Source organism: Primulina tabacum, chromosome 7, assembly GCF_025594145.1.
Source record: "Primulina tabacum isolate GXHZ01 chromosome 7, ASM2559414v2, whole genome shotgun sequence".
In the NCBI taxonomy this organism is placed as follows: domain Eukaryota; kingdom Viridiplantae; phylum Streptophyta; class Magnoliopsida; order Lamiales; family Gesneriaceae; genus Primulina; species Primulina tabacum.
Window position 1 is genome coordinate 29,894,101 of NC_134556.1, and position 12,842 is coordinate 29,906,942.

The following is a 12,842-nucleotide window of genomic DNA, read 5'->3' on the forward strand; positions in this document are numbered from 1 at the left end:
ATTCAAAGACAACGGTGAAAAACCGTTATTGTAGACGTCTAAAGACGACGGTGAAAAACCGTTGTCATAGCATTGAAAAATCGTTGTTAAACTAAATTTTGCGACGGTTTTTCTAGTATTTCTAAAACCGTCGCTATTAGCGGCTGTTTTTAATATGATTTTCGTCGCAAACGAGCGACGGTTACTCATGTTCCGTCGTTAATTAGCGACGGTTGTTAAAATGATTTCCGTCGCTATATTTTTCCGTAAAAAAAATTTACTATTATAATTTAATAAACCTAACAAAAAAACCTTCCAATCTTACTAAATTAAGAATATTTATAATCTTACACTTAGAATTGAAAATAGTTTTTTTTTTAAACAAGAATTGAAAATAGTTGAAGAGAAGAATTTGTTGTCGGAAGAAATGACTAAGGATGCGGATATTTATAGGCAATTTGCTATTAGCGGCGGTTTATTCAAAAACCGTCGCTAAAAGCGACGGATATAATAAAACCGTCGCTATGAGGGACGGTTCAGCTGAAGCCGTCGCTTTTAGCGACAATTTTATAAATAACCGTCGCTAATGTTAAATTAGAGACGGTTGTTTAGTCGCTAATTTAAAATTGCGACAGTTTCAATAAAATTGTCGCTAAATGAAGCGACGGGTATTTTTAAAACGTCACGAATTTAACAATGCGACGGTTTTATGGACCGTCGCTAATTTAAATTTGCAACGATTATTTAAAAAAACCGTCGTTATATTTACCGACGGTTTTTATAGAACCGGTCGTAGTTAAAAAACCGTCCGAAAGACAACGGTTTACACAAACGTTGTCTTTGACCCTTGACATAATCTTATATAGACAAAGGTTTTTGAAAAAAAATTGTCGTAGCCCAAAAAAACCATCCAAAAGACAACGGTTTTTAAAAACTGTTGTTGTAGCCTAAAAAAAACGCTCATAGACAACGGTTGTTAAAACCGTTGTTGTAGCCCAAAAAAAAAGCTCTTAGATAACGGTTTTCAAAAACCGTTGTTGTAGCCCAAAAAAAAAATGCTCATAGACAACGGTTTTTAAAAACCGTTGTCGTAGATACATAAAAGACAACGGTTTTTAAAAAACCGTTGTCTATTAGCGGGTTTTTTAGGCTACGACAACGGTTTTTGTTAAAAGTGTTGTTAAAAGAAAAAAGACAACGATTTTAATAAAAATCGTTGTCGTATGAGTGTTGTTGATTTGTATTTTTCTTGTAGTGATACCTATGTGCTCACAAATTCATTTGACATTATAGTCAAACTACTTCACTCTTTTAAGAGCATGCCCCCATCGATGAATTAAATTCGTACAACTATAAGTGGTCAAGATCAATTTCGGTTTAAGCTATTGAATCATGATTAATATTTAGTAGCATTTCTTCACAATCATTCAGATACAAATTGATGGTGCTTTCAAATACCTTCAATGATATGGAAAACCAGAATATAATCTCAGTTAACTTATAACTTACATCTTTGAATGATTACTACGGTTATGATCAGACCCCAGTACGTAAAACTTCCCGGTCTGCAGCTTCTCCATCGGAAGTAAAGCAAGCCATGCACCGACGTCCGCCACGGCATCGGCTGTGTGAATTCCCTTGCCACCAGTCATGGATGTTTGAGTAAATCCGGGGCAGAAGCAGTTAACACTTGTGCCATTCCCTTTATATCGTTTGGCTAAAATTTTAGAAAATGAATTTAGAGCCAATTTGGAGACTGAATAATCGGTCCAATGTTGAGGCCATCCGTAACTTTTCCACGTTCCATTTTTCACACTTTGGAGAAATAGATTAAGCATACCCTCAATTTGGTTTTCTGATAGGTTCTCTTCATCTTTGAGTATCTCTTTGAGTTTGGGGTTTTCTAGCTTCTGCGCTTAGACATAAACATAGAAATCTGTTAATTATTTTGTTTCTTAGTTAATAACATTATTAATTTCAGAAACTATAAGAAGAATTCTAAAAAACATAAGAAATAAATTAAATATATTATTCTAATAAACGAATTAAAATAATTAATACTGTTTATAATAAGATTAATAATAAATAATATGAAATAAATTAATGTAATTAAATATTTAAAATGAAAATCCTAATATTAGCGAAATTAGGTTTGCCAAAATTTATATTAAAACGAAATAATTGACCGAATCGATTTTAGGAGACCTTTGATGAAAATGTCACCATTAATTAACCTGATTGTTCAAAACCACACTTCAAAAATTTGTCAAATTGATTGAAAAATTTAATCAAATATAATTTAATTAATTAATTGCTCACATACGTTTAGCATTCCAAGCCTTGAGCTAATGTTGAGAACTCTGGAGCCAACAGATGAGCAGCGGAACAAAGGAAAGAGCGCCTCCGTCAGTAATTTTGGTCCGTAGAAATTAGTTCTGATCACGGTCTCGGCATGTTTCACCGAGTTCTCATGCAGATCGTTGAAAGATACAGCAGCATTGTTGATCTAATTAAGGAAACTAGAAACTATTAGAGAGTGAGCAAGAACAAAAAATTATTCCCAATTGCTATTTTTAGATTTCAAACTCATTCCATATCTCGTGTCACGTCAGTACTACTTGGTCAAAAGTTTGAAATAAAAATGGAAAAAATTAAATGATGAAGCCCTAGTTTAGATCAACTTGCATCACCATTTCAGAAATTTCACCGATATATACTCGCACAAGATATATCTATTATTTCTACGTGGTTTGTTCAAAATTGGTTCTTGGCTAATAACTTGTGAAGAGAAAATATATATGATTATCTAGTGGTGGTATTTTTTCAATCAAAATATGAAACTAGTCTATCTAATTTACGAGGAAGCTAAGGCATTAAACTCAGCTCGTATATATGTATGAAAACTGCAACATCTGTCATTTATGTTATCGAAATGCAATCTTAGTCTATTATTCTTATTTATTTATTTTTACAATTTTGGCCCTTTTTCCATCATGGACTGAGTTGACACATATGTGGTGCTTATACGTGCAGTGTCACTTCAACATTTTATTTTCGATGGAAAAATTGCCAAAAACGGAAAGAAAACTATTACTAATTCAGAGATATAGTAAACAAAAAATATACAGCGACAAAAGTGTGTTGGAACTCACAAGTATATCCAGAACTCCAAAAGTGTGTTGGAACCATGAAGCAAATGTTTTTATAGAATTAGGGTTGGAAACATCAAGGCAAAAGAAATGAACATCAAGGCCTTCACCCTTAAGTGCTCGAACAGCTTCAAGACCCCTTCCACCATCTCTGGCTGTTAGAACCACCGTTAGCCCTAATTCCGCTAGCCGTTTGACGAGCTCAAAGCCAATACCCTTGTTTGCTCCAGTAACTATGGCCACCGTCTCCTTTGACCACCACCTGCTATTCTCAAATCAAATTTCATTATATGTTATTGATTATGTGAGTAAAACTTTGTAGCCTATATGCTATAATGACAAAACTACTTATTAATGGCACTTTTAATTTTTCTCCAGTTTTAGTCAAATGGTAGTACGTACCCAACGCCATCGTAATTATCTTTGGTTTTGTGAATTGGAGTCGGATACATCATATAATACTAAACTTGTTTCATAGAAAATATGTTTTATTTCAGTTTTAATTGGTCATCAATATTTTTTTGTAAATTTAGTCGGTTTCGGGTGTCGACGTGCGTTGTAGAATCAGAACTACAATGGAAAAAGGGAATAAGATTGCAAAGCAAAGTACTATATATACGTCGAAAACTCAAAGACACGAGACTAAATAATCAATTTTGAAAATATCGTAGTCACAAAACACAAAAACTTCTGTGAGACGGTCTCACACGTCAATTTTGTGAAACGAATATTCTATATGGGTAACGAAAAAGTATTATTTTTTTATGTCAAATATATTAATTTTTATTGTAAAATGGACAAGATTGATCCGTCTCACGAATAAAGATCCGTGAGACCATCTTATGAAAGACATACTCGTCAAAAAAAGTTAGAATATATATTACAACAAGTTATATATTGTAAGATAAAAGGAAGGTCTTAATTAAATGGATTAAAGTTACCAATGAACAGGAAGATATGAGAGTTGAATTACCTTGCGGTTGTGGGACGAGAAGCAACAAATATTGTGGTGGTTTCTTCGTCAGACATGATAGCCTGCTAAGCGTTTTTATGACGAGAAATGTGATGTACTGTGTGCATATATATATATATATATATGATGAGGTTGGGAGATAAGGTGACACTAAAAACGCAAGGGAAACACAGTTTGAATAAAAAAATTGGCATTGTGGGATCTGCCTAAAAAAAAGTCATAGAAATATGTTTTAAATATTACATTGATAAAAACAAAAGTGTGGATGGCTGTAATCATGAAAAGACTCGTGACACAAATTACATATTTATGGAATTCACTGTTAAGATTTGGACATGTGCTTTTTGACCAAAATTATATGCAAGAAAATTGTGTCTATGTTCACATTGCCTTCCAATGCGAACGTCCGCACTACCGTGTAAATGGTGGATAGCAAAGTTTGAATTTACATATGGCTTTCACATTTGAAGAGTTTGCTATATATAGAGCTCATTTTCTAGACATCCAATCGTAGCTTTCTAAGCATCCCAAGTTCAAGAGAGCAATCCAAGTGAGAAGAAAAAAATTGAATGTTATTCTTATGTGAGTTAGAGAAAATAATTTCTCTGTTATATTCTTTCGTTTTTGCATCGATGTTGTCATAGTAATTATTTTGATGTATATTGTATGAAAAAATGTTTATTTTATGCAAAAGTTTGAGCAAAAATGTTTGAAACGATTTTGAATCAAAATTTTGGATCTCAAAAATCGAGTCTTCTGTATTTTATAATACTGGGAATTTTTTGATCGATTTTCTGGAAAAATTTTCAACATATAAAACGTAATAATTTTTTATACCTTCGATTTGACAGTATATTCGTAATTTTTGGATAAGAAACAAGTGATTTATGATCATTTTCGTGCGACTGCACAAGTTGTGAAATTTTTATGTCATAAAATCTGTCACCCTATGTTATTTCGAATTCTGCGAATTATAAGGTGTTTTTCTGGAAATGTTTTCAACTGATTTGTATTACATTGTGTTATCTTCGATTTGACAGTAAATTCGTATTTTTCTGATAAGGAATGAGAGAGATATGATTTTTACCGTGACATTGCTCAAGCTGCGAAAATTTGTGCATATTCTTCTCATTTTCTCAAGTTTTGTTTGCAGGCTTCATTGGGATCTTCTGAATATTTGTTGCTTTGGTTAGGACAGCATGTACTAAGCATTCCAACGAAGCCCTCGACGTTTTTAAGTATGTTCGACGTACAAAAGAAAATGTTTTATTTTTGAGGTATGCTAAATTACTTGTGACCAAATATGAACGGGTTTGGAAGTCGGTGAACGTGGCCGAAGACCTCTCCACCTCGGTAAAGTGTGACCGGGTTTGATCAGGATTGGAAAGCGGTAAAATATGACCAGGGACTAATACACCCGGTAAAGTATGACCGGGTATCTTATGTATGTGGTAGTGGACATTCCTGTCAGCCTAGTACTGTGGTTTACTCTGATCAGTCGCATTTATGTATGAGTCACTTGCTTTGAAACATATATGTACGCAAAAATGATGTTATGCATGTTCAAGTATGTATGATGCAAGTTGTTAATGTAAAGTTTTACAATATGATGGCACGTCTACGTTTATGTAAGTACGTTAATGTTCAAGTATGTATGTCCTACTTTAAAATGCATGTGGTTTTATTATGTATTACTTGTTATTCTCAGTTTATATATGTTGAGTCTTTAGACTCACTAGACTTGATCGGTGCAGGTGAGGACGAGGTTGAGGAGAGCACTTGCTTTGAAACATATATGTACGCAAAAATGATGTTATGCATGTTCAAGTATGTATGATGCAATTTGTTAATGTAAAGTTTTACAATATGATGGCACGTCTACGTTTATGTAAGTACGTTAATGTTCAAGTATGTATGTCCTACTTTAAAATGCATGTGGTTTTATTATGTATTACTTGTTATTCTCAGTTTATATATGTTGAGTCTTTAGACTCACTAGACTTGATCGGTGCAGGTGAGGACGAGGTTGAGGAGACGAGAGGTGGGGACCAGTGAGCCGGCTCGAACTACGCAGAGGCTAAACCCGAGGACCGCCTATGTTTCAAGAATTTCTTTATGCATTTTAAACTCATTTACTCTGATGTTTTGGAAAAACATGTTATGTTGTTAAAAACAAGTATTTTGTAAGTTCGTTTACATTCTAAATATTTTGTCAAATATTTTATTTGTGATGCATTTTGAAAGATAATTTCTTATTTAAGAAAATTTTTCCCGCAAATTTAAATAGTTCAAAATACGGTACGTTACAGTCGTCTTATGCATGTCAGACTCTCTCACCTTCAGCTTGTGGTATCCTGATAGGAGATCTATCTTCGAGAATACTGATTCTTCCCTGAAGCTGATCAAATTGATCCTCGATCCTGGGCAGTGGATACTTGTTCTTGACCGTGACTCTGTTCAGTACTCTGTAATCAATGTAGAGCCGCATGCGGCCATCTTTATTCTTAACAAACAGTATCAGTACGTCCAATGGATAAAAGTTAGGGCGAATGAAACTCTTATCTAGCAATTCTTGTATATGATCCTTCAATTCCTTCATCTCTGCAGGTGCTAGATGATAGAGTGCCTTAGAAATTGGCACGATACCTGGCATAAGCTCGATAGGAAAGTCCACCTCTCTGTCTGATGGAATGCCTGAAACATACTCTACAAGAAAAAAGGCAAAAGACAATGGTTTTTAACCGTTGTCATAGGTCAAATAAAACTGTTGTTAAAGGCCTTGTGGTTAAAGGGTATGCTCAAAGACAACGGTTTTTGTGGGGACCCAGACGCTAATTATGTTCTTAATAATCATTGGGACAATTTAATCAATTATAATAAACATGGTCTAATTTTTTTTTTTAAAATACAATGTCAAATGCGGAACGTAATGGCATACATTCTAATATACATATCAGTATTAAAGTGCAAGTATTGTACTATATACAATCAGTTCAAACTAAGGTTTAACAACTATATGTCAAGTGTTCAAACCCTAACTCTAGTCCAAGTCCGTAGTCTCCACTCTAATCACGATCTTTCTTCATCTCTGTGACCCTGAACCTGTCCCACCTGTTGCCATGCACACATACAAACACGACAACAGCAGGATAACTCCGTTGAGAATACAATCCCAGTATAAACAACGTATAAATGCAATCATATAAAACATATATAAAAGCATATTCAAACATCGAAACATGTACCAAATCTGACAACATGAATCAATGCAAATATGTATTTCAATCAAAGACTCGTCCTCTCAACTCGACTCATTTCTAATCTAGGGATCCCGATCTAACTTAGACTTTGGCATTCCGTATCGAATATCTACAATATAAGTCGATCTACTTCAAAGCCACATCGATACACCACAAGTCTAATGTCTTGGTGGTTCTACCAAAGACTTGGCGGTTCTGCCAGTAGCTAGGCTGATCTGCCCTAGGCTCTATCTCGTGCTCTGTTATAACTCAATAGTCTAAACATATCATTCTTATAACTTGAAAATATCAATGCAATGAAATAAAGTATGTGATTTAGGGAAACTCAAGTCAAATCTAACTCGAGTTGTGCAATCCTGAATCAACATTGATTTATACCTTTAGTTCTGTTACTCTGACTCTGTCAAAGTATCTGATTCAAAGCCTGTCAATATTAATTTCACAATGACAATATCAAGGAATATAATATCAATACTCATTCTAATCAATATTGCATACAATCAGAATCCAATCAAATTCCGTTTCAACGGCATAATGGAATAATCTCAATATATCCAGCCATATCATATCAGTCAGATATCAATTCCAACATCTCATAATCGATAACAACTCAATTCTGATATCAAATCAATTCCAAAACAACTCCGAAAATCATAAGAATTCCATACAGTATTTGTTCTTTAGTCTGGTTTCGATTATACGATGTCTAACATGACAAGAACATCATATATGAATCATATCAAATTCTGACAATATCATAATTTCAAATCATATCAAAACGTAGCAAAACTTACGTCAAATTGTAGTCTACGTCAATAGGAACACATTACCGCAGTTGGATTCAAAATCAAACAGTTAGATTTTGCACAATCGCGACCCTATAATCCACGAATAATTTTTGCAAAGTTTCCTTCGATTTCTCCTTTTTGTTTCTGAAGAAATGGTAATATATGTATATATATATATATTATATATATATATATATATATATATACATCTCGTACATGCAACAAGCCTAGTGGCTCGGTGTGCCTGCTACACGTCTCGCGCATATGCGCGACCTTCATCGGCACATATGCGCGAGGATCGTACCTCTCGCGCACATGCGCAATAGTATGCGCGCATATGCGCGAGAGGGACAGAAGACCTCGCGCATATGCGCGAGGAGTACGCGCGCATATGCGCGAGTTGTGCTGAAGCAATTGTGTGTGACCAGTAGGTCTCGCGCATATGCGCGGCTTGTGTGCGTGCATATGCGCGAGCAGTCCAGTAGCTAATCTTATGGATAGAACCTCTGGCGCATATGTGCGGGGCTTGGGCGCGCATATGCGCGTGCATGCAGCATGGAAATGTGCCACTTGTTCATGGTATGCGTTGGGATATATATATAAGATTCATTTCCTTCGTTCCTTCAGCTGAAAACCGAGGAAATCTCAAGGAAATGCTTCAAATTTCCTCAAGGCTTAGAAATTCGATTTGATACGATCCAACTATCAGAATTTGAATCCGGACACAGTACTGTACTTTTCTCGTCGACAGCTACAACTGGACGTAAGTTTCATTGAATTCTGATATAGTTTGAAATTATGATATTGGGGGAAGTATGATTTGACTGATATATTGTGTTTTGGGTATACTGATCAGTATATAATTGAAGTCAGATCGAAGAACATACTGTTTATATAACTGTTATGATTTTCTGAAGCGATATGATTGAGATTGTGCAGATTTGATAATATGACCTGTTATTATTGAAGATTATGATTCGTATTGATATCGATTATGAGTTGTGGTATTATATTTGTGAAGTTGAGATTGACGGGGTTATCAAGACTGTATTGTTTTGTTGTCGAAACATTTGTAGATTGATTTTGATCAGATTCAGTATTGATTGAGATTGTATCATGATATCGTTGATATAGATCAGATTATGTTTGATTTGAGTATTGATCAGAACAGGTCTTGAATTGAGTTATGCATTGATACAGTGTATTCGATATTGTTATTGCCAGATTGATTTGACAGGCAGTGAGTTCGAGACTTCGACAGAGTCAGATCGACAAAACGAAATGAAAGGTATAAATTGATGTTGATGCGGGATTGCACAACTCGAGTCCGATTGACTTGAGTTTCCCAAAATCACATACTTTACTTTATTGCATTGATATTTGCAATTGAATGAAATTGATATCTTTGATCTATTGATTTATGTATTGAGCCATAGGTGGATACGCCTAGGCAGAGACGATTGATCTCGTGACAGGGGTGCCTGATAGTGATGGAATCGTCACAAGCACATTGCACATTGTCAAAAGATACTGATTTGGCGAAAGTGCCAAAGTCTGTTACGGATAGGTTAGGACACCAGACGTTTGGTTATATCGAAGTGGATAGAATTGGAGTTTCTTCTATTACTGATGTTCGATATGGAAAGAGCCAAAGTCCGTGAATAAGAACGTGCCACCACCCCGATTGGGAATGTAGGTGGGTGTATGTTCTTATTCGGATCGGGATCCCTAGATTAGGATGAGTCGAGTCCGAGTCTAAGAATCACGGAGTGTGATTCAGAGTTTGTATTGATTTATGTTCCTGATTTTCAAACATGTTATGTGATAGAGGTCATATTTACGTATTTTAATGCATTGTGTGTGTCATAGTTTGCATTGTTTTGGATTACATGGGGTCTGCATTTTGTCTATGTTTTTCTTATTTTGTTACATTTTATCACCGCTCACTGAAGTTTTGTGAATGTGCAGAAAAATGGAGAGAAACAAATTAAAAGAGGACTGAGGGCAGAATGTGTCGCGCTAGGGCGGTAAAACATGATCGCCCCAGCACGTGAGACTGAAGAAAAAATAACAGAAGACCTCACGCTAGGGCGGTAAAACTTGACCGCCCCAGCGCGACTCAACATGGAAAGATTCCTATTTTATCTTTTCTTCAACTTGGAAGTTAGTGGGGGCAGAAAAAAGAAAAGGAGGCATGAAATTAAGGATCATTCAGACGAGAATTGAGAGCCTCCACAAGCTTTGGAGAGCACTTTGCGCCTGAAGTTGAAGATTTGAAGATTTTCGGGCGTCGTCTTTGCGATTTTCGTCACGCCTAGTATTTTTGATCTAGTTTCTCTTCTTTAAACTTTGTTTTGTTTAGTTTTAACATGAATTCGAGTAGCTAAACTTTTAATATTTGTTGGGATTTAAGGGGATCCTACCCCAAACGTTGATATAATTAATTTACATCTCGATTTCTGATTTGTTCTTGATTATACTATTGTTTTATCGTGTTGTTAGAGCATAGATAACTGTAACAACGTTTTTATATTGCGAGTGAGTTCGAGAGAATAACTTGTGATAGGAACGAATAGTATAATCTGTGGATCTACAATTTGCATAGATATATGAAATTGGATACGCGCCGATAGTCATAGTCCTAAGGGTCGAAAACTAGGGGATTTCATAGATCGAAATGCGATTCACTCTTGATAAATAATTAAAGACATTTAATTACTTCATTGAGTAGAATTAGTTTGGCATAGCTCGAGAGAGTGTGTTCAATTAAATAGGAAATCCTGTCGGAAGCATATGATCATTATCGAATGAATTAATTAATTAACGAGGGGTAGGTGAACCGATATTCCCAACAAATTCATTTCTTATTGAATTTTTCCCAACCATTTTAGACATTATATTTCATTATTTGATTTTGAATAATTTTTGTTTGCATGTTTATTTGATTTTAGTAGTAATAAAACACCCAATCACTTTTTGTTGCTAAAGATCTAATAACTGAAAATAATAATTGTTAAATACAGTCTTCAGTGGAACGATACTCGTACTCCGGTACATTATACTATTACTTGACATCGTGCACTTGCGATTAATTTTTGAGCATATAAAAATATATTTTTATTGATGATTCCACAGTGCAAGTTTTGCTCGATCTAGTTTTTGGACGCCGTTGCCGGGGACTGTTAATCTACAATTTTATTTTTAGTTATTTTCTTTAGCATTATTTTATTTCTCTTGAGCTAACACTCCATATTTTATTCCAGATATCTTGTTTAGTGCATGCCAACGTCACTTGACGTGGAGCTTGAGCAGTTTGACCATGAAATTGAAAGAACTTTCCGCAGGAGAAGACAACAGCAGAGACTGAAAGAACTGATGGAGAGGCACGAGAACGATCGTGAGGAGGAACACCATGATGCTAGACGTGTTGAGATGCCACGCCGCATACCGATGCTGTAGTATGCCCAACCTTCTTTGGATGGAGCACGCCCCAGCATTGTGAGGCCTATGGTGCGAGCAAACCAGTTCGAAATCAATCCAGCTATAATTCAGATGATTCAGAACACAATCCAGTTTAGAGGATCTGCAGTAGATGACTCAAACACACACATCGCGGATTTTCTTGAAATTTGCGATACATTCAAATTCAATGGAGTTTCTGATGATGCTGTTAGATTGCGTTTGTTTCCTTTTTCCTTGCGTGATAAAGCTAAAGCTTGGTTAAATTGTTTACCTGTAGGTTCAATCACCACATGGGAGGATATGGCGAAAGCATTTCTCATCAAATATTTTCCCCCATCTAAGACCATGAAGCTTCGGGCAGACATCACCACCTTTGCTCAATTCGAGCAGGAGTCGTTGTATGAGGCATGGGAGTGCTTCAAAGATCTCTTGCGTAGATGCCCACATCACGAGTTGCCACTTGGGTTAGTCGTTCAAACTATTTTATTATGGTTTGCTTACTCCTAACCATACTATGATAGATGCTGCTGCTTGTGGAAACTTGTTGAGAAAAACTGCGGAAGAAGGATATGAGTTGTTGGAGGAGATGGCTGCTAGCAGCTATCATCCTCAATCTGAAAGAAACAACCAGCGGAGGAGTGCAGGAGTTCACCAGGTAATCGATTTTCCTGCTATCACTGCACAACTTAATGCTTTAAACAGGAAACTAGACAGCTTGAATGTGGGTGGCACGGCTATGCGTCTTCAAGAGATATTCTGTGAAAAGTGTGGAGGGGAACACTATGTGAAGGACTGTCAAGATGACAATCCATTTTATGTGCAAGAAGGGGCACCAATAAATCAACTAGGAGTCCAAAACCGCCCAAGGAATAACCCTTATTCGAACACATACAATCCGGGGTGAGGCAACATCCAAACTTCTCATGGGGTGGTCAAAACAGCAAGAATCGACCACAAGGAGGACAATCATATGGGAAACAACCGATGTACAGATCTGATCCTCCTAGAGAAGAGAAGTCCAATTTGGAGCAGATGATGTCTAAGTTCATCTCGTCTACCAAATTAAGATGCATCGATAAAGGGGCTTGAAAATCAGATTGGGCAGTTAGCGAAGATGATAGCAAGTAGAGAGCCAGGCACCTTGCCAAGTACCACAGAGACAAATCCAAAAGAGCAAGTGAAGGCCATCGAGTTGAAGAGTGGGAAAATTTTAGAGTCGAGAGAAAAAGGA

The 12,842-nt window shown here is 36.0% G+C and overlaps 1 protein-coding gene and 1 non-coding gene across 2 annotated transcripts; both read right to left on the bottom strand.

The window, feature by feature from the left end:
- Positions 1-1,484: 1,484 nt before the first annotated feature.
- On the bottom strand, positions 1,485-4,157 carry LOC142550666 ((+)-neomenthol dehydrogenase-like). Its single transcript, XM_075659743.1, has 4 exons — positions 4,102-4,157; positions 3,132-3,390; positions 2,303-2,485; positions 1,485-1,889 (listed from the first exon to the last, which is right to left on the bottom strand). The coding sequence occupies exons 1-4, from the start codon at positions 4,155-4,157 to the stop codon at positions 1,485-1,487; spliced, it is 903 nt and encodes a 300-aa protein (XP_075515858.1).
- A 7,803-nt stretch (positions 4,158-11,960) lies between these two features.
- Positions 11,961-12,066, bottom strand: LOC142552439 (small nucleolar RNA R71). Its single transcript, XR_012821770.1, has one exon. It is a non-coding gene; the product is annotated as a small nucleolar RNA R71 (small nucleolar RNA).
- Positions 12,067-12,842: the final 776 nt, after the last annotated feature.

Coding starts and splice junctions, on each gene's coding strand:
- LOC142550666 (XM_075659743.1), bottom strand. CDS start 4,157: ATGTCTGACGAAGAAACCACCACAATATTTGTTGCTTCTCGTCCCACA. Junction 3,391..4,101: donor TCTCGTCCCACAACCGCAAG/GTAATTCAACTC, acceptor TGAGAATAGCAG/GTGGTGGTCAAAGGAGACGG. Junction 1,890..2,302: donor CAAGGCTTGGAATGCTAAAC/GTATGTGAGCAA, acceptor GTCTAAGCGCAG/AAGCTAGAAAACCCCAAACT.